The following is a 20096-nucleotide window of genomic DNA, read 5'->3' as shown; positions in this document are numbered from 1 at the left end:
GCATAGGATTTCCCATCTGGGTCCAGAGAGGCACCGCTGGTCCACCTCCTTCCTACAATGCACAGTTGGGGAAACTGAGGCCCACGGGAGGGAGCAGGGGCCCGGGGGCCCATGGGGGAAGTCTGGTCATGCTAGCACTATGGTCTTGACCTCCTGGCCCTGAGCCGAGGCACCTCTCGGAGCTCTGAGGGGCCGGGTGCTCACCTCAGCACGAAGTCGTGGCTGTCGATCTGTGGCCCGTACCAGGACTCCCTCAGGTTGCCGGAGTTCCCCACCACGGCACAGCGCCGGCAGCCCACCGACCTCTTCTCCAGCAGGGGGTCCACGTTCCCAGGCACCACCTGGAACAGCTCCCTGATGGTATCGTTCAAGTTATTGGGTTGCTTTTCCCGCTGGAGCCTCTGTGGGCCGAGGACAGAAGGAGAAAGGTCAGCCCGGCCGCACTGCCGGTGGCCGGGGCCACTAAGCCGTCCCCGTGCTGGGCCCCGAGCTCCCCACATGTGCTCACGGGGCCCCTCCCTGGTACCTTCCTTTCTGCTGGGCACCTGGAGACTGACAGGAGGCTCAGACAGCCACCTCCCCCAGGAAGCCCAGGGGCTGCTCAGGGGGATGGGAAAGAGACCACTCCCTCGTTCTGCAAATGCTTTTTGAGAACCTACTATGTGCTCGCTACTCTACCGGCCACTTAGGAAGTGACACCAGGTAAGAGGAGAAGGGTCAGGTGACCCTCCGAGGCCTCCTCCCTGGCCCCTGCTCCCTTCATCCTCCTGCCTGCTCCCTGGGTACCCCTGGGCTCCAGCAAGATCAAAAAAACCAGCCCTTTGCTGAACGCATCAAAGCTTTCAATGTCTGCCTGGCAAACTGTTTCCATCCTCTAAGACCGAGCTCCAGACTTCCGACGTCCTCACTCACGGTAAAACCTGGAGAAAATTCCTAAGCAGTGTCACCTCTGAGACCTGTCACCAGCCACAGTGCACACCACACCACCTTTGAACCGTAGACAAGAAGGACGCCGTGGGGCCCAGACTGATTGAACCACGTGTCCCCCATCCAAACCAGGCTTTCAGAAACCCAGCTTAAAGTCTCTCCCACAATTCTGTCCCTGTGTCTCAGACCCTTGGAACCTTGACCTTCAGAAAGCCCAGTCCCTGGGGCTGCAGGGGCTGGGGCAGGGGTGGATTGTGGGGGGAGAGGTGGCTGTGGGGTGAGTCCCACCAGCCTCTCCCAGCCCCAGGCCCAGGGCAGTGGCTGGGAAAGAAAGAAGAGGTTGGAGCTTGCTGTGGCCATGGTCCAGGAGACTGGTGATGGGGTGTGTGGGGAGATCCAGGGCCAGGCAGCACCCCCCGCACCCCACCCTGAGACAGAAGGAATCAGATCTTCAAAGGAGAGGCCCACCAGCAGCGTGGCTCCTCTAGTTAAAACCTTCAGCATCTCTTCCGACACCATGGGAGAGCCGTGGGCAACAAGATCCGGACCACTCACCACACCCCCTGGGAGGGTTATACTAAATAAAAAGGGGAGAGGGAGAGATAACAAGTGTCGGAGAGGTTGCGGAAGAAGTGGCATCCTCATGCATTGCTGGTGGGCACAGAAGATGGTGTGGACACCGCGGCGAACACACACTGAATGACCACGGAAGCCCACGCTTCCATTCCCAGGTATACACTCACAAGGACTGAAACAGGGTCACGCAGAGTTTTGCACACCTATGTTCACGGCAGCATTATTTGCCGTAGCCGAAAGGTGCAAGCGACCCAAGGGTCCACTGGCAGGTGAGTGGATGAAACAAGGGTGGAATATCATGCAGTCATAAGAAAGGAAGGAATTCAGGGGCACCTGGGAGGCACCAAAGGGTGCTAGCAAGATAACCCTAGGGGCACCTGGGTGGCTTAGTTCATTAAGCACCTGCTTCAGCTCAGGTCACGAGATCAGGGTCCCGGGATCGAGTCCTGCATGGGGCTCCCTGCTCAGAGGGGAATCTGCTTCTCCCTCTGCCTCTGCCCTCTCCACTCATGGTTTCTGTCTCTCTCAGACAAATAAATAATATCTTTAAAAAAAAAAAAAAGAAGAAGGGATGGGCCTTGGAAACACGCTGAGTGACCTAAGCTCAACACAGGAGGACAAATATTGCAGGATTCCACTATATGAGGTCCCCTAGGGGAGTCAAATTCATCGAGACAGAAGCTAGAAAGGCAGCTAGCTGCCAGGGCCCGAGGCGGGGGTAAGGGGAGTTCACGCTGAACAGGGGCAGGGTTTGGGGGCACGATGAAAAACCACTGGTGCTGGAGGGTGGTGTTGGTTACACGACAGTGTGACTCTCCTTCATGCCACTGAACTGTACACTTATAAATGGTTACGATGGTAAATATTATGTTATGTACATTTCAACACAATAAAACATAACAATCCCCAGATTAAACACCTGCGTGAGATAAGATGTGCTGGGACAGCTCCAAGCTCCCAAATGGGCGGGCACCCAGGACCTTGCTAACTCAAAGAGCCTGACTACTGCAGTAGGGCCAGGCTGAACCCCAGATCCCGCCCTTCCTACAGGCTCCCAGGCCCTGCTGCTGCTGGTGCAGGTAGAGGGCCTTGGCCACACGCTCCTGCAGGAACCTCCAGGATGTCCCCGCGGTATGAAGTCTTGAGGCCCCAGGAGACGCGACTTGGGAGCACAGCACGGCAGTGTCTTAACCCAGCTACGACTGACCGACTCATCTTTAATGGCTCGTTTCAGGAAAAAAAAAAAAAAAGTAAGTTCATTTTAAAAGGAAATCTCACATCCCCACCTCAAGTGGAAAGCAAGGATTACTTGGCAGAAGTTAAAAAAGGAATCGCACCAAACAATGAAAACAAAACGACGTTATTTGATTCCCACTCATACTGTTGCCGGCCGGGCACGCTGCCCACGCTTTGCTGGAAGGAAGACGGGCGGGTATCGGAGAAGTGCGTAACCAAAGATCGGGGCAGATTAATGTTCCTGCAACTGCAAACAGAGCAGGAGAATTACCGTCAACTCCGGTCCTCGCACTGGGACGGGAGGTTCCTGACGGCCCAGCCCCGGCATCACCTAGAATCTCGAGGCCGGCCACAGCCAGGTGGCATGCGGTTCTACCTGGGCGATTTCCGACCTGTGTAGTGATTGGCTGGCAGGAGTGGAGACCGAGGCCCAGAGAGCAGAAGGGCGAGGCCATCGGGCGCGCGCATCCCCGCATCCGCCGCAGAGCCAGCAAGAGCTTGCGTGGGAAAGCCGAGCTGTGTTTCTGCAGCTTAGAATCCTAACTCCTGCACCTGCCTGCTGGGTCAGACGGGGCAGGGCCCTCGGGGCTGATCTGTGTCCCTGTGCCTGTCTTCCTGGGGAAGGGATACTCTGATTTCCCTGACTCTTGTAAGTGACAGCAAAAGGACCACCAGGCTGCTAACTTGCACGTGGGAGGGAACGCTGAGAAGTTCAAAGACATCCTCCGCCTCTCACTCTTCCCGGGCAGCTTCCAAGTATCCTTCTTGGTCAGCGCTCCACAGATGCCTGCCCACTGGGGGTCAGGGCTCCTTGAGGCGGCCCTGTGACCTCGGGCAGGGCCGGGAAGCAGAGGCTGGAGTCAGGGATGCAGGGGCGTGGGGCGGGCACTGTTTGCAGCAAGGGAGGGCGGGGGACACGGTCTCCAAGGTGGGGTCCACTTCAGCGGGTGGGGGCCAGGGAGCCACACTCACACTCAGGGCACAGATGGGGAGAGCCTCACTCATTCCTCCTGCACTTCTGCCTGATGGCATGGGGAGCTTGGGGGTGCGAACTGAGCCACAGACTGTCCGGCCTGGAGGCATGACGTCTGGTCTTCTGTACTCCCCATCTCAACCCCATGTTGGAAAGAGGTACCCACCCCTCCCACCCTTCCTTTCTGCCCTGCCCAGTGAACCTTGCTCCTCCTCCAGGTTCAGCTCACCATGAGGCACCTCCCACAATCCCCCCAAAATACTGGTCTTTGCCTTATGCATGTGCTTGGCACACAGGTCCCTGGCCACGGGCGTAGCGTAATCCGCAGCTGCCGTGGGCTTGTCCGCCCAGCCCCCTGAGCATCCGAGCAGCAAGCACGGCTCACAGACAACACTTGCTCCATGTGCCGAGTGAGCGAATGACCTCTGCCAGGGCTGACACGCATTCACACACCCACCAGACCCACGGCTGCGGAGCCCCCATCGTGTGCGGGATGCCGCATGGGCGGGCGAGTTAGGGCAGGTGCGCGTGCCTGCCGTGCTCGTCATCGGCGGGAGCCTGTGCTCCGTGGTTTTTCTATGCCGGGCCCCGCACGAAGAACTTCACAGGCATTTCCTCACTGATTCCCCATAACTGTCCTATGAGCAAGGTGGCATGCGGTACCCATTTTACAGCTGAGCAAACTGAGGTTCGGTGAGGGGAAGTGGATTGCCCAGAGACCCCAAGACAGCCTGAATACCCCGGCCTGACTCCAGAGCTTGTCCTTGAACTAGAATGTGATCTGACTATGCCCCTCACCAGGGAGGTGAGCCTGACAAGTGAAAAATGGAGGTAAGGTGTCCTCACAGGGTGTGGTGAAGGCCGGGGGCGGGACAGCAGTGCCTGGAAAGCTTCGCCCGGGGCCTGGCCAGAGTGGTACTTGGCATCGGACGGGGGGTATTATTGTCTTTTGTGCACTGAGCACGATGTTTGGGGCAGGAAGATGTCTCCTGTGGTTGGGGCAGAAGCCAGGGGCAAATGGAGCAGGCGGGTCCAACAGTGTGCAGAAATGTAGCCAGGGCAGAGGGGACCCTTGTCCTGGTGACTGGGACAAAGCCGGGAGGAGAGGGCCACAGGGCTGGCAGGCTGACTGAGGGCGGGGGGAGAGGGGGTGGCCCCATGTGATTGCTCCTCTCTTCCTGCTGCTGCCAGAGCTTACACCTGCCCCGTGTCCTTCACCTGCTGGGATTGTGATGCCCATTGATGGTGACCTTGAAGCTTAGAGGCGGGATGGGAGCTCGGGACCCCACCGTTCTGCCCTCAGACTCCTCCTGGCTCAGTTGGCTGGCCTGTCACCCTGATATCACATCCACCCATTTCCCCCCCAAAACATCCCTCCTTCCCCAGGATGAAGGGTCTGTGGGACTGGCTCTGCCACAGGCTTCTGGCCAGGATCAGAAGGGTGTGGGTGGGGCCTGTGCCCAAGGGGACAACAGCAGCATCACCCTAATCCTGCGGTCACCAGGTGCTTTGCCATTTCCGCGGCACCTCAGTCCCTTGGCTCCCAGCTACCCCCGGCTCCTTCTCTGATCTGCCCACTCCTGGCCTCCCTTCCATGGAGCAGAGAAGCAGCCATGGGCAAGGGGAAGGGAAGGCAGGGGTGCTAGGACAGGCAGCCGAGTCCCAGGCCAGGCTCCGCACCGATGGCCGAGTCATCTCAGTCTTCGCACAGACTAAATGGGAGAACAGGGACTCTAGTCGCCTGCTCTACCCTGGGCTCCGAGGGATCTGGGATAGAGTGAGTCTAGGGAGAGTTTGGACCTGCCTCCTGGGTCCCCTGGCACCAGCCACCTGCCGCTGGCTCTCTGCCAGTTGAGCACCCTGCAGCGGGGGTCCCATTGGGTCCCCACCAGGCTCTGAACGTTTAAAAGGCAGAGGCTCTGTGGTTGGGGTCCTGGGTCTGGATCTGTCCACAGATTGTCCTGGCAGCCTGGGGAGCCTGCCTGCAGAGCTATGATGAGTCTTAGAATTCCCAGAGTGGCTCTGATTTCAAATATTCTTTGCCTCCATCTGGTGAACAGGAGATCTTGTCCGATGTGGTGTCCTGATTCATTACTCAAGACATGTGGCCTCTGTGTTAACCCAGAAACTCTACGGCCCTGCGCCTTTCTATTGATTTCTATTCCGGAGGGCTCTCTACCCCCACCACCCATGGCTTCCAAGTGGCCACCAGGGGCCGAGCTCCAGGGAAGAAGGGCTGCAGATCAGGGCTGGGCTGGAGACGTGGGAGACAACTTGATAAAATACCATCAGCCACTTGGAAAAATGTTCAGCCTTGATAAGCGCTTGGGGGGAAAAGAGCAAATTCATTATTACTCGCCCATTCAGCCAGCAAAAAGAAATACAAGTGTTAAAACCTAATGTTTGCAGTGCTGTAGAGAAGCTGGTGAGGTGGCTGTTAGAGCCTCAATCTGAGGACTCAGCCAGACGAGAAAGTTCCTCAAAACCACTCTTGGTAAGACCTAGAAAGCCGGAATCAGAACCCAGGGACCGATGCCAGGTCCTAATTCCTAAGTCTAGACGGCACGGAGCAGGCTCTGCGAAGATACACAGGTTACAGCAAGAAACTGAGTTTTTGGTTTGTTTTTTTTATTTTTTTTCCTTATACCTTTTTATCCATCCTGGACTAAGCCAGCCTGAGAGTTTTAGAAACTGCCCTCCCCAAGGACCTTAGGGAAAGAAGTAGATAAAGTCAGCCTGGCTACCCACTCTAGAAATTTCTCATCAGTACTTCCAGATACGGAGGGCTGGATGGGACATGCTGTTTGGAGCAAGTCACTTTTGAGAGTTTTCCCTTCCCTCCCCCCATGGTTATGGGGGCAATTCTGCACTCCCCTGTCCCCTGCCAGGGTCAGCTGGCAATATCTGGAAACACTCCGGTTCTCACAGCTGGGGGGTGGGTGACGCCAGCATCCCGTGGGTAGAGGCCAGGAATGCTTAACATCTTACAATGTGCAGGACAGGCCCAGAAACAAAGATGCATCCAGCCCCAAGAGTCACGAGTGCGAGGTTTAAGCCCTGCCCTAATCCTTGCCAAGCATGGTCTGCTGCCTCCTTTAGCAGACACCGGAATCTTTGAGCGAGTGAAGACCTTGCCGGTTCTGTTCTCTGTTACCGCCCCAGGACCCACCCCAGGACCTGCACACCGAGGCGCTCAACACAGCTTAGTGAACCAAGACTGAGCCTGGGCGCTCCGACTCACTTCTTCTGAGTCACTGCAGACTCTTCAAGCTGTTCAAAGAGACTGTAAGCTCCCAGAGGGCAAGAGTTGCTTCAAGAGTTGCTGACTGGGAAAGCCCCGCCTCTTGCAGGAAGTCCCCCCTGATTTTCTCAGCCTACACGCAACTCTAACTTCTTAACATGATATATGAAGAACTTCATGAGCTACGTCAACGGCCTCATCGCTCACACCCCACCCCTCACTCATTCGGATTTTAGCCACAATGCTCTGAAGCGCCAACAGCCAACCGCACAGGCCCTTCTCACATCTCCAGGCTGATACACGAACTGGCCCCTCTGCCTGGAGAGCCCTTCCACCTGGACAACGTCTCTGAGTCCTTCATGAGGAGCTGGGCCACTGTCTCCTCTGGGAAGCCTTCTCTGACAGCCCCCGCCCCAGCCCCAAGGCAGGGTGTGGTGCCCCTCCTCTGGGCCTCCGCATCTTCTGTGCGACTTCCGGAACAACACCTATCCCCCCAGGCGTGGGGCTGGCTGTCTCCTCCTCTCTCACCTCCCCTGCAACCCAAGAAATGGAAGACTGTCTTTTCGATCTCAATATATTGGTGCTCAGCAAATAGTAAGTGCTCAATAAATCTGCAAGGAGTAAATTCTTTCTTACTCCCCTTCAATCCATTTTGGGGTTCAACAACCAGAATAACCTTTCAAACCACTAGACCAGAGCACAGGACTCCCCTCAGATTCCCAGCAGCTTCCTGCTGCATGGAGAACAAACCAGAAGCCCCACCATGGGGGTTGCCCACTACTGGGGCCCCCACTCTCCCAGCAGACCCAGCAGATGCCTCCCCAGGGCTCCTATGCTCGCTGTTGCTGTGACCTAGCACATTCTACGGATCCTTTCATGCCCAGTGCCTTCTCTACCTCTGGGTCTTAGCTCAAGTCCTGCCTCCGCAGTGACCTTCCCCGATGACCCCGTTTAGAGGCCCCGGACCCCCAGCCTCTCTCAACCACAAACCTCATTTGACCTCTCTCAGGGCATTTTCACCTGAGCCTGTCTTCTCGGTTTCTTATCTGTCTCTCTCAGCCGGGACACAGCTCCGGGAGAGTAAGGACCTTGTCTGTCTTGCATCTCACTATCTGTAGCTCGTGGAACAAGTGGCCTGCACACAGGTGTGTCCCAGTCTCAACTCCCGGAACGTGTGAATGGCACCTGGTAGGAAAGGGTCTTTACGGTGGTTATTCAGTTAAAGATCTCGAGACGGGACCATCCCGGATTTAGGGGGCCCTGAACTGAGTAACGGGTGACCTTGCAGAGAAAGGCAGAGATGGGAGACACAGAGAGACTCAGAGGAGAGGGTCAGGCGGAGATGGAGGCAGAGACTGGCGTGGCGTGTCTGTTGTTTCCAGGCACCCTGTTTGTGGCCGTCCGCTACGGCAGACACAGGAAACGAATACAGAACGTTCTGCTCTGATTTACACGTAGCAGACCCTTCATAAATAGTTGTTGCACGAACGAATGAATGCCACCATCCCGAATCCTGCTAAGCACCCAGCGGGGCCCCGGAGGCACCTGCAGCCGCGCCCCGCTCAGCCCCAGCCCCGGCCCAGCCCCGGCTCTCACCAGCCACCAGCTGTAGGTGTCTTCCTCCAAGAGCGCGTTCCGGGCGGTCAGCAGCGGCTGCATGGACCTGTTGAACCGCTCGTCGAACCAGGCCGACACCCTCTGCTGGCCGACGCAGCGCGCACAGGTGCAAGACCTGTGCGTGTATTTCATGAACTTCTTGAAGTTCTCTGAGAGCTCGACGACCATCTGCTTGGGAAACCAGGTGGTGGTCACCATGGTGCGGGAGTAGTTCAGGAAGAAGGAGGTGAGGAAGATGAAAAGCACGAGGATGGTGAGCACTTTCAGAGTCCTCTTTCTCATGGTCACCATTTCTGCTATCTGGATGGGCGCGTCCCGGGGCTGGCTGCGCTGGAGGAAATCGCGCCTGGTCGAGGGCGAATTTGGAAGAAAAAAATCCTGGAGATGGAGGCTCAGTCACAAGGCAAGGCAGGGATTCCCAGAGGGGCCCCTAGGCCTGCTAGCGCCAACTTCACTCCCAACAGGCGACGGCCACACCGGTGTGCGGGACATCACCCCGTGATGGCTGGAGGCTGAGAGCCCCGCTCTGGGGGGGGGGGTGGCACTTCTTGCATATAATTGGTCTTTTCAGGAAATAAGTAGGCTGCTTTGTCTGCAGTCCTGAAACAGCCGATGATGTCTCTCGAAGCTTTAATCAAGCTTAATAAAATGACTTCCTTTCCCATCCAAAGGGGTTGAGGGGTAATTAATCTTGGTGACAGTACAGGGACTCTCAGGGGTGAGGACCTTGGAGGAAGGGTCACAGTGTGGTACAGAGGGACGCCGTCTTGGCCACTGTCCTCTGGAAAGGGTGATGGGTGATGATGCTTAATTAGAAGCGGGTCTTTCCCATGCTGTCACCAGATATGTGGCCTTTAAACAGCGTGCCTGATGGAGGCACTGAGGCTTGTCAGTCATCTGCACAGAAAAGGAGGAAGAAAACAGGATGAAATTCTATTACCTTGTTATCAAACAATGTTTCTCTCTCCCCACCTCCTCCAGGATGAACTCCGTGATCTTCTGCTTTGGTGTCAAGCCAATGTGATGGGTGGCTCTGGACCATTTATTTACACTCTTGAGCCATGGTGTGTGCATGTGTATGATGGGATGTCTGCAAGGTTTGCTAAGGGACACAGCAGTCGCCCGCCATCTTTCCTGCAACCAGAACTGGGTCCCTTTAAGCATTCCACCAAAGTCTGTGAAATCAACGATGCACGTCCAGTGGGAACGCACACAGATGGCTAAGTACCTGCCAAGTACACGCTACTTTCTCCTTCCCTCTCCCTCGGCTTCTGAATTTCAACAAGAATCGTAGGCTTCTGCCATTCAAGTTCTGCCAACTAGGCTCAGTTCTACAGAGCAGGCTTTTACTGGCCAGGTTCAAGCTCCGCTTTACGAGCTCTGTGGTCTTGGGAAGTTAGTCGGTCTGCCTGGCCCTCAGCCTCCTCTTCTATGAAATGGGAACACAACACGTCCACTTACCAATGGTTACAAAGATAAGATAAAATGCTACAAGCGGAGCTGCTGGGACCTATTAGGCAATTGCAAAACTTCTCCTTTTGCAAGGCATGAATGAATGAGTATTCCTGGATGAGCCACTCCAAGCCCGACAAGATGGGCCATGTGTGTATATGTACGTCCCCCAGCAGTCCTCAAAGTATGCTGCCAGCCAGATGGGGGGGAGGCCCATGTTGTCCTCAGAATAAACAAAGATTCAAAGAGATTAGATGACTTGCCCAAGGTCACAGGGAAAGGAGGAAGCAGGACCTGAATCCAAATCCCCAGGCCTCTGACCCCATGCACGCGGGCGGGTGGGGGCACCGAGCACGGGGCGAGGGGGGGGTCTGCTCTGGGAGCGACACCCTGTCTCTCCACTGGTCTTCAGTGGGAAGGATATGGAGAAAGGGGGAGTATATGTCCATCAAAGAGAGCAAACAGGGACTCCTCAGATGTCCAGAACACGAGCCCCCGGACTGCATTGCCTCTGTGCTGGTTGCATCCCTTCACTTGAGCGTGATGACTTTGGCCTTTGTTTGGAATGTGTCCCCTGTCCCCGACCCAGTCTCTGTCTGGTCAGTTCGTCCCCATCCTCAATATGTAGATGTCAACGAGCACGATGCATTTCTTTTTTCTAGGAGCGTGACAGTTGAAGGGTTATTGATTACCTTTTGGTAGAAAAAGGGGGTGGTGCTCAAAAATCAGGTTAAATCCATGGTGCCTTCCTGTGCACATCCGAGGTTCAAATGTGCTACAACCCCCTCAACTCTTCAGCTCAGTTGGCAAGGGCATTTTGATCCGCCTACTTCTCCATTTCTCACCGTTCAAGACAACCTGACTCATATTTATAAGCTAATGGTGTCCAGAGTCGTCCCCTCCAGCCACCCCGCGCTCCTCCAGCACGAAGCAGCTCTGTTATTGGAGTGAGATTAACCTGTTTATCTTCAAGGGTGGGCTCTTATTTCACTTGGCTGGCAGAGATCCCCAGACCTCTTGGTCCTGGGATGGGTAGGTGTGCTAATTCATCCAATCACACTGAAACTCCTGACTTGCAGAAACTTTATTTTGCTCTGGCTATTTGATTTTTGTATATAAAAGTCAGGGTCGTGCTGGCCATATTTTTTTAATTATTTTATTTTTTATATGTAATTTGGTTTTTTTAATTTAAATTCAATTAGCCAACATATAGTACATGCTGGCCATTTTCATAGCTCATGTGGAAGAGGTAACCACTGAACAGGGCTGAGATAAGTGGTGCTGACTCCCTGATCAGGCCATACCTGCAGCCCACCCTACACCTCCACTTTTTGATGACATGAGATAATAAATCCCCTTTATTGCATAAAGCAGATTACTTATCTAAAACTTGAGGCCTGTGACCAACCCACAGGTCACAGCTGCTCCTGCCCAGGCTGACCCCACTATGCAGAAAGTCCATCCCACCCTGCTAGGCTCTTACTCATTCTTCAGGGATCAGCTGGTGCTGACTGCTGGAGGAAGGCTTGCCCTCTCCTGGCAGGAGCAGAGTCCACTCCTGGCTTCCACAGTGTCGTGGCTCCACTCCACCTGAACTGTTTACTTACCTGCCTCCGCCCTGGGCAGGGAGCCCCATGAGTATAAGAGCTTAGTCTCACTCATTGTTGGGCCCCTGTCACCTGGCACCCAGATGGCATGAAGAAATGCAGAAGCAAATGAAGGGAAAGGCAAGGGCCAGCAATTCAGGGCAGAGATGTGAGCAGAAAAGCACAGACCAAGAGTTAGAAGACTCCGATTCTCAGGCTGTACCACCCATTTGCTGTGTGACTATGAACAAATTACCTGCCCTCTCGGAACCATTTCTTCCACTGGAAAATGAGGATTACACAGATTCTGTCCACTTTTCTGGGTTGTCACCCAGCAAAGTCTGCCCAGTCATCTGATTCGCTCACTACCTATTTTCTAGGACCCTGTGATGGGCCAGCCTCGGGGATAGGTGGTTGGGACACACCATGAAAGATTCTAGGCTGGGAGCTTCCTAGACATCTGCAAGGTCCTGGTGCTTTCGGGAGAAAGAAGGCCAGTACCCCCCGATGAATGGGAAGGAGAGGAGCAGACTTGTGTGGGGTGGGGTGGAGAGCATGGGGCTGTGGAAGCCATTAAGCAAGACTAAGTTTGCTCTGAGTGACATGGGGACCCGCTGAAGGGCCTGAGCAGAGGAATGACAGGGTCTCACTGCTTTTGTCTTGCTAATGAGCAGGGCCCAGGACACTCTGGCTGTATCCTGATGCCAAGGGCAGAGACAAGGTCACTCAAATAGAGGACTGTTGAAACACTTGGACCAAAGAAAATTCTGAATGAGAGGTCAGGTTCCCGACAACGTCCTGGCTCCGCGAGGGAGGTATTCCTGGTCTAAGCAGATGCTGGGGTGGGGTGAGAGTGGGGACAGAGGGTGAGGCTGGGCTGCAGAAGCAGGGGAACCGTGACACCACCCTCCCATCCACTCAGCACGTGCTGGTAGCTGCATCTCCAAGGCCAGAGTGCACACTCGGATCCCACCGACCAGCAGAGGCTTCTGAACTCATATCCCTTAGTGATTTCCAAAGCCTTGCAAAAAGCTGCAGTAGAAAAGCAAGAACACCCTTCCACCCCCTTCCCTGGCCCCAGGGAAGAAAGAAGGAATGCGTGACTTCCCTGCACTCCAGTAAGTGAGGCAGCCAGCAACACCTGGGCCAATGCCAGCCCTGGCTCCCTGAACTGAGACCACGAGGCCAAGCGCGCGCGGCGAGGGAGGCCGGCCACACCTGCCCAAAACAAAGACGGGGCAGGACACAGCTCCCTGTCCCGCCCGCAGCGTGGCTGACGCCTTGCAGCCACATGCTGGAGGACAAGCACATCCTGTCTGTCGTGCTCTGCAGATACTGCGCTTTTTACAGACTGGAAGGTTTGTGGCAAGCCCGTCTGTGTCATGCAAATCAACCGGTGGCATTTTTCCAACAGCATCTGCCCACTTCGCGTCTCTGTGTGACATTTTGGTAACTCTCGCACCATTTCCAACTTTTTCATTACTGTATTTGGTCAGACGATCTGTGATCAGTGATTACGACAGGCTGAAAGCTCAGATCATGGTTAGCGCTTTCCAGCAACACAGTATTTTCAAATGCAGGTATCTATCTTGATTTTTAAAGATATAATGCAATTGCACATGTAATAGACTCCGATAGTATAAATGCAACTTTTGTATGCACTGGGACACCAGAACATGCCTTTGGCTCACTTCGTTACAATATCCACTGTATCGTGGTGGTCTGGAATGGAACCCGCGTTATCTCCAAGGTCCACCTGTCCTGGAGGAGGCACAGAGATTGCGGATGGGACAGTCTAATGGGGTCACTGGCACAATGTTGAACACACAGTAGAACCCTGTCAAGGATCCAGAAAGTCAAGATTTCTCCAAAGAGGGTCCCTCGCAGAGATAAGCCCACCTAGCAACAGGGAGATGCTGGCAATGACCAGCCACTGACAGATGAGCTGTTTCAAATGCTTGGAAAACCGGACGAATGAAAGGCATGGGTTTCTGAATGCTTAGTTCACACCTGCGGAAGTCTACAATTCTACCCCCCAGGCTAGGATGCCCTCCTAGCCCTCCGCACAGTCCCTGGCACGAGGGCTGCCGGTAACATCCGCACGTCTAATAAAGAGAAGCTGCAACTGTCTTCCGTGTGATCCTCCCATCGACTGCACAAAACAGATAAACATACTTATTTCCCTGACATAGGAAAATGAAGCCCGGAGAAGGCAAGTGACTTGTCTAAGGTCACACAGCGAGACAGCGGCAGAGCCAGCACTCTGACCCAGGCTCCTGCCTCCTCTCAGATCTTTCTATGTAGCCATGGTTAACCCTCTAATTCCTTAATACCTGCTCTCATCTTCATTATCTCCTTTCTTGTCATTCCTTAGGGCTTACAATCTGTTCTCTCTCCAATATCTTGTTTGCACCCTCTTCTGTGTGAACTAGGGTATTACGTTCATTTCGGCTATTGTCTTTCTCAGGTCTAGAATTTCCATCTGAGCAAAATTTTTATAAGCTCTAGCTCTTTTCAGGGGAAATGCCCCACCAGGCCCATCTTCTGCAATTAATCCTCACAGTTCTTTTCAAGACCATGTCTGTATCTTGTGACATTCGGATAACATGTGGGTCTATTTCTATTGTCTCTTTTTTCTCTTTATCTCTCTTTGGTCATTTGGTTCTGTCCCTGGCATGCCTGGTCACGGTGCGTTCTGTGTGTGCCGAAAGCCTAGAGGCTCTGGAGCAGGCTGTCCTTATTCAGAGAGGAAAGGTGCTTTCTCCTGGTCGGCAGGTGGAACAGGGACATGTCACTTTGTTCCAGGTGGTGACCGGGGTGACTGGGGCCAAGCTTCAGTTTTCATAGTGACCGGTTATTTCTGGTTTGCTCCCACTTACAGGCTACAGCCCTTCTCAAAGAATAGCTGGGATGCCTACCGAGGGGCTTCCTCTTTGCACGCTCTCACCTCTGGTCTCCCCTGCACTGCGAGGTTATCAGAAGCTGGGTCTTGCCTTTTAGTTTCTTGGCTGCTGTCTGCAGCTTGGATTCTCAGGCTCTGGTCCCAAGAAACACTGGCAGATGCCTCGGGAAGGAAGACGAGGTGCGCAGTGCTCCGTCTTTCCTGTGCGGTTCCCTTTGCTCGAGGTGCTTGGTCGCACAGGTTTGGGCTGACCTGGAGGTCCTGAGTTCTAGTTTAAGTTTAATTTCATTTGTTTTACTCCCAGCCTTGTGAGACGGCCCTACACTGAGCTGCTGCCCTCCACCTGCTTCTGGAGCCTCCCACGAGCCAGCCCCTGCCTCGTGCAGGAGCGGAGCTGGAGGATTGGGCTCACCCCATTCATCTCCCTTCTCTCACGGATCCTCACCTCTCAAATCCTGGCTGCCTTGGCTGTTCCCTTAATGCCTCCAAAGAGCTGGATTTCTAGCTCATTCAGCTTTTACAGTCCTTGCTGGGAGAAACGGTCTACAAGCCTCTGCCACCGTGGGACGAGGAGGCCAGTGTCTTTCCTCTGCCTCTCGGGATGCCCGGTGCCTGGCATGGAGCTCCCTGCGTGGGGAGCTCGGAAAATCTGGAGAAGGGGGCGGGGCCCGGAGAAGCCCCAGAGGTGCCTCGCGAATCAAAGGGCCTCACACCAGCCAAGCAAGCAGATGGTGGGAGGGAAGGTGGCAAATCAACAGGCAGAGGGCGGCAGCTGCAGTCTCTCGTCTGTCACCGCCTCCCCGCCGCCCGCCCCATCTGCTTTCACTGCCTCCACACACGCCAGCTTCAGGACACACAGCGAGGATGACTTCCCAGCTCAACCCATCCTGAGAACACGAGGAGTAGTTACGGGGATTTAGCCTCCAGGAGCCTTCCGATCACTGGAAACAGGATCCCACTGTGTCCTGGCTTTCGGCGTCCTGGCTGCTTCGCACGGTGGCCCAGGGTGGTGTGGAATAAGAACCGACCGGGGAAGGGCCTCAAGCCTTCTATCAAAGAAGATCCATTCTTTCCTGAACGGTTATCCAGCCCCGGCCTGTTCACAGGACACATGCAATCCACCTCGTCTGGTTCTGTGAGGCACCTGCTAGTGGGTCACGGTCAACAGCTGTCGCAAGAGAAAATGGTGCAGACAGACCAGGGTTCAAATCCCGATTCCTCGCACTCCTAGCTGTGGGTTCATGGGAAAGGCACTCAACCGCTCTGATCTCAGTTTCTGAATCCAAGAAGTGGGACTAATAGCACCCACCCAGAGGGTCATGGGAGATTAAAAGGACGTGCACAGAAGTGCACAGAGTTGGTTATAAATGTCAATTCTCTGCTCTCCCCCAAGTCCAGGCCCTCATTTGTAAAAAAAAAAAAAAAATTCCAACAGAACCTCCGCCTTGTCTTCCTAGCAGGGTTATTTAAAAGAACAAATGAAATCAGGCACGAAGGCACCAAGGGGCATTATGACAATGACGATCCCACCTTGCTCCCTGAGTTGCTTCCATCCCTTGAGGGACTGCTTCCTGTTCTACTGGCATGACCCCTGACAACCTGCAGGGAAGGGGTCCCAAAGCAATGAAGGGACTAGAGGTTAGGACAGTACCTGCAGTTCATGTGGCCCACGCTCTCTTGCGAAGGTTAATGCTCAGAGTGCTGGCCTTGTCTGCATCTGGGGGCGTTAGGACATCCTGTTTCTTGCAGCTTGCAAGGCCCCTTAGGCTGGATACAGTCTACTGGAGTGAGGACCCTTCCCTCCCTCCTCTGTGCCCTCTCCCCTACTGCAGGGCCTGAAAATCTGGAAATCACGTTTCCCAGCTTCCCCTGCCCGTAGGGCCCTGGACACAGTTGCAATTCGGTCAACAGTCGTTGGGACAGGCAACAGGGAGGCAGGGCTGTCCTCCGTCCCACGGCGGTGGAGGCTGCTTCGTGGTCTGAGCGCTGGACTCAGAATCGCCTGCCTCCCTCACCTTCGGGCTGGCTTCCTGTAGTATTCTGGCCTCTGGACCTCGGCCTGGAGAAGTAGGACAAGGACTCCTCTCCTGTCGCCTTTCCAACAACTTTGCAAGCACCAGATCCCCTGAATCCAATGCTTCTGCTTAAAGTTTCTGCCTCGGTTTCTTTGTCCGCACCGTGGGGATAAGAATGGTACCTACCTCTCAGGGTTGGATGAAGAAAAATGGGAGTCAGTGTAGGTCCACTGCATAGAGCGGCGCCTGGCCCATCCCATCCGGAGTGCTCCTGAGTGCGGGGTGTTATTACTACCCTGGGTTCTGTCTTCCAGCAGGGAGCTCCAACACCCCACCCCTACATTTCAGCCCCATTTCTTCCGATGGATGTGGAGGCTGAGCTCAGAGAGGGGAAATGACTTGTCCAATGACCCAGGGTTAAGGCGCCAGAGCTGAGAGGGGAACAGGCCCCGGATTCCAAGACACGCCTGGCCTCAGAGATAGAACAGCTATGTTCACACGGCTGCCCCTGGCGGGGCTCTTTCTACACTTCCCCAGGAAGGAGCTCAGAAGGCATCTCGAGCTGAGCCTAAGCAGAGTAAGAACTAGCCTTCTGGGAGCTGGTCCTGCTGCGGCAGCCAGGGGCGAGGCCCTGCAGGAGAATCCGGAGGCCCTGAGCCCCTGGCAGTGTGACCCCAGGGACGGGACCTGGGCTGCCTGAGCTTCAGGCTATAAATGGGGGGTCTGGGGTGGCTGCAGGGCAACAGTTAAGCTGGGAACAGTAAGGAGGGGTCCCTCTGGCAGACCCTATTCTAAGCAGGACAGGAGATCAAGTTTCGGGAGCCCACAACAGTCGTGGTGCTGGAACCGGGGATTACCTCCATCTTTCGCAGGTGGGAAAGGAGGCCCACGGCAGTCAAGCTCCCTGCCCAAGACCCCCCACTGGTAAGTGGTGAAGAGGGGTTGCAGGCGAGGCAGAGCCTAGTGAGGGGTGTCCAGGGGGCTGCCCTGCCCCGAGCCAGGCATCTGAGCCGCAGGACAGGTGAGGGGCTCCACTGAGCCGTCCCGGTGGGGCCTGTATGGGGCCCAGCTCAGCACCTGGCTCGGGGCAAGCGTGAGTCCTCCCTGCTTGTTTGCTTCTCTTTCTGGTGGGCTCGCTCCAGCTCAGCTCCACCCACTCTGAGTCAGCCCCAAAGCTGGCAGCTGGAGCCCCACGGCCCAGCCCAGACCTGGGTGCCCTCAATGCCTCACTCCTCCCCTGGGTCAGGAAGGACTGGCCGCATTGCCACTGGACCCTGTTCCTGGCACAAAACATCACCCGAAAGAATCCTGGCCACAGTGAGGTGCGGTCTGACAGGTGGCCCCGGGCACGCAGAGGTAAATAGGGGTGACAGGCTCCCCGACACTGCAGAGTGGGGAGTGGCTGCTTCTCTCCTGCCAGGGTAAAAACCAGGTCTCTAATTAATCCAGCCAGCAACTGCACTGAACCTGGGGCCTCTCTCTTCCCTGTGCCTCCCAGGGGACAGGGGACAAAGGAGACAGCCACTGCCCTGGGGCAGCAACCCTGTGGTCCGGCAGTGACATGGAGCCACCTCAGGACTTCAGGCCAGTCCACACCTCTGAGCCTCCACGCCTCTCTGTACGATGGGACAATGATGCCAGCCCCTGCTCACCCCAGACTCCGTTAAGAGAAAAAATTAACACATACAACGTGGTTCGCACTGGCAGTTGCTTTCCAAAAAGACTGAGGTGTAGCCCCCACACTTTAAAAATGTTACCTAGAATACGGAGTGCATACTACACATCAGAGTCAATGCTAAGGGTTCGTGGATATAGAAAAGTGTCTAGAATGATCCTGACCCTCAGTAAACGACAGTTGTCATCAGCACTCATATTGGGGAACTTCACCTTGCTCCGGTGTCAGCATACATCTGAGCAACTAAAAAGCACATGTGTGCGCTGAGGGAGAGGAGGTGGGGGTCAGGATGAAGGCGTGGCCTGTGCGAAGTGGAATGCTTACCACGCACGGTCACTGTGCAGCAGACAGACACCTCACTCTGATCTGCACCCCGCCACGCCCTCTGCAGATTTTCTCTCCCTTTGACTGTCTCACACAACCATGGCTGGGAACCTGCTATGCCGCAGCTGCTCTGTCCAGCGCTGGGCAAAACCACCGCTAGAGAAAGTAGATGACCTTCACCCTTGCCCTCCTGAAACCTAACCTTACAGAGCAGGGCAGAGGCTGAGATTAAGGGATCACACCAAGAACGGAGATAGGCTGTGATGGATTAATTCTATGCGTCGACTCAGCTGGACCACGGCGCCCAGCCGTTTGGTCAAACACTAGTCTAGGTGTGGCTGTGAAGGCATTTAATAGATGTGGTTGTCATCTATAATCAGCTGACTTTAAGTAAAGGAGATGATCGGCCAAATGTGGGTGGGCCTTGTCTAATCAGTTGAAGGCCTCAAGGGCAAAAACCGAGGCTTTGCAGGGAAGGAATTTAGTCTCAAAACTATAACAGAGAAATCAAATCCTGCCTCAGTCTACAGCCTGCTGGCCTGCCCTACAGATGTTGAAGTTGCCCGTTCTACAATACATAAGCCAATTCCTGAAAATAAGTCTCTTAACATGCATACACCTATATTCTATGGGGTCCGTTTCCCTAGAGAATCCTGACTGATACAGCCATCTTCAGTGCTACAAGAAGTGGGCACGGGGTGGAGCTGGCAGGTGTCTCAAGGACGTGGTAATGGCCTGAGGCCTGCACGGTGGATGGGTAACTAGGCAGAGAAGACAAGAGCCTCTGGGCTGCGGAAACTCTGGGCTGGGGGAGTTGCAGGTGCAAAAGGTCTGTGAGTGAGTTCGAAGGAACTGAAAGAGAGAAGGACAAGCCAAGCAGAACCCCAGAGAGAAAGATGCAAGATGGAGCTGGCAGGCAGGCTGGGGTTACATCATCCTGGGAGCCACGGGAAGCCCCAGCAGGGTTTGACCCAGTGAAGTTTCAGATCAGGCTCAGGGAGGCCAAGGCTTGCCTAAGGCACGCTGCTAGAACACAAAGTCAGAGCTGAGAAAATGGCACCTCCCACAGCGCCATCCCCTCTTGCCTTGCCTGCTGGGGGGTGCTGAATGTGTGCACCCAAGCCTTCTGGGGGTTCAGGCTGGGAGCTGGGCATCGGGCGTTCCCTCCACCTTTCTCACCTCGCTCTGTGCCCAGGGACGGGCCTTAGGGCCTCCATCAACAGGCTCCCACTCTGGCTGGCTTCCTGTGGGTCTGGCCCATGGGAACGCAGGTGACAAAGACTGGGGGCTCTCGCCCCTCCCTGCATACACTGGCTCTGTCTCAGGGTCTTAGCAACGTCTCTGATCTCATCTTCTCACCTCCTTAGCTCTAGGGCTGCATGCATCCCATGGTTTCCATCCCCAGGGATGGCCCCGTCCCCGTGGTTTCTCTGCCCCAGACCACGTCCTCGTAAACACCCCTTTCACAAGCTGCCCCCAGTGGCCCACGCAGAGGGCACCATCTGCGTCCTGCTGAGCAGTGCGGGTGGCCCCAGGGTCCTCCCTGTTGCAGGCAGCAGCCCTGGAGGTGAG

At 55.1% G+C, this 20096-nt stretch overlaps 1 protein-coding gene across 4 annotated transcripts in view; it reads right to left on the bottom strand.

The window, feature by feature from the left end:
* Positions 1–20096, bottom strand: part of ST3GAL1 (ST3 beta-galactoside alpha-2,3-sialyltransferase 1) — a 95893-nt gene that overhangs the window by 9994 nt on the left and 65803 nt on the right. For all 4 annotated transcript variants that reach the window (XM_034663407.1, XM_034663409.1, XM_002916122.4 and 1 more), the window contains exons 3-4: positions 8550–9467; positions 205–401 (exon numbers count right to left, since the gene is read on the bottom strand). In XM_034663407.1, coding sequence (XP_034519298.1) covers positions 205–401; positions 8550–8861 — 509 coding nt within the window. In that variant the 5' untranslated portion in view covers positions 8862–9467. The remainder of the gene's footprint in view (positions 1–204; positions 402–8549; positions 9468–20096) is intronic.

This window comes from Ailuropoda melanoleuca, chromosome 6 (assembly GCF_002007445.2).
Source record: "Ailuropoda melanoleuca isolate Jingjing chromosome 6, ASM200744v2, whole genome shotgun sequence".
Taxonomy (NCBI): Eukaryota; Metazoa; Chordata; class Mammalia; order Carnivora; family Ursidae; genus Ailuropoda; species Ailuropoda melanoleuca.
Note: the sequence above shows the minus strand (reverse complement) of the source record. Positions and strands in the feature narration are given on the sequence as shown.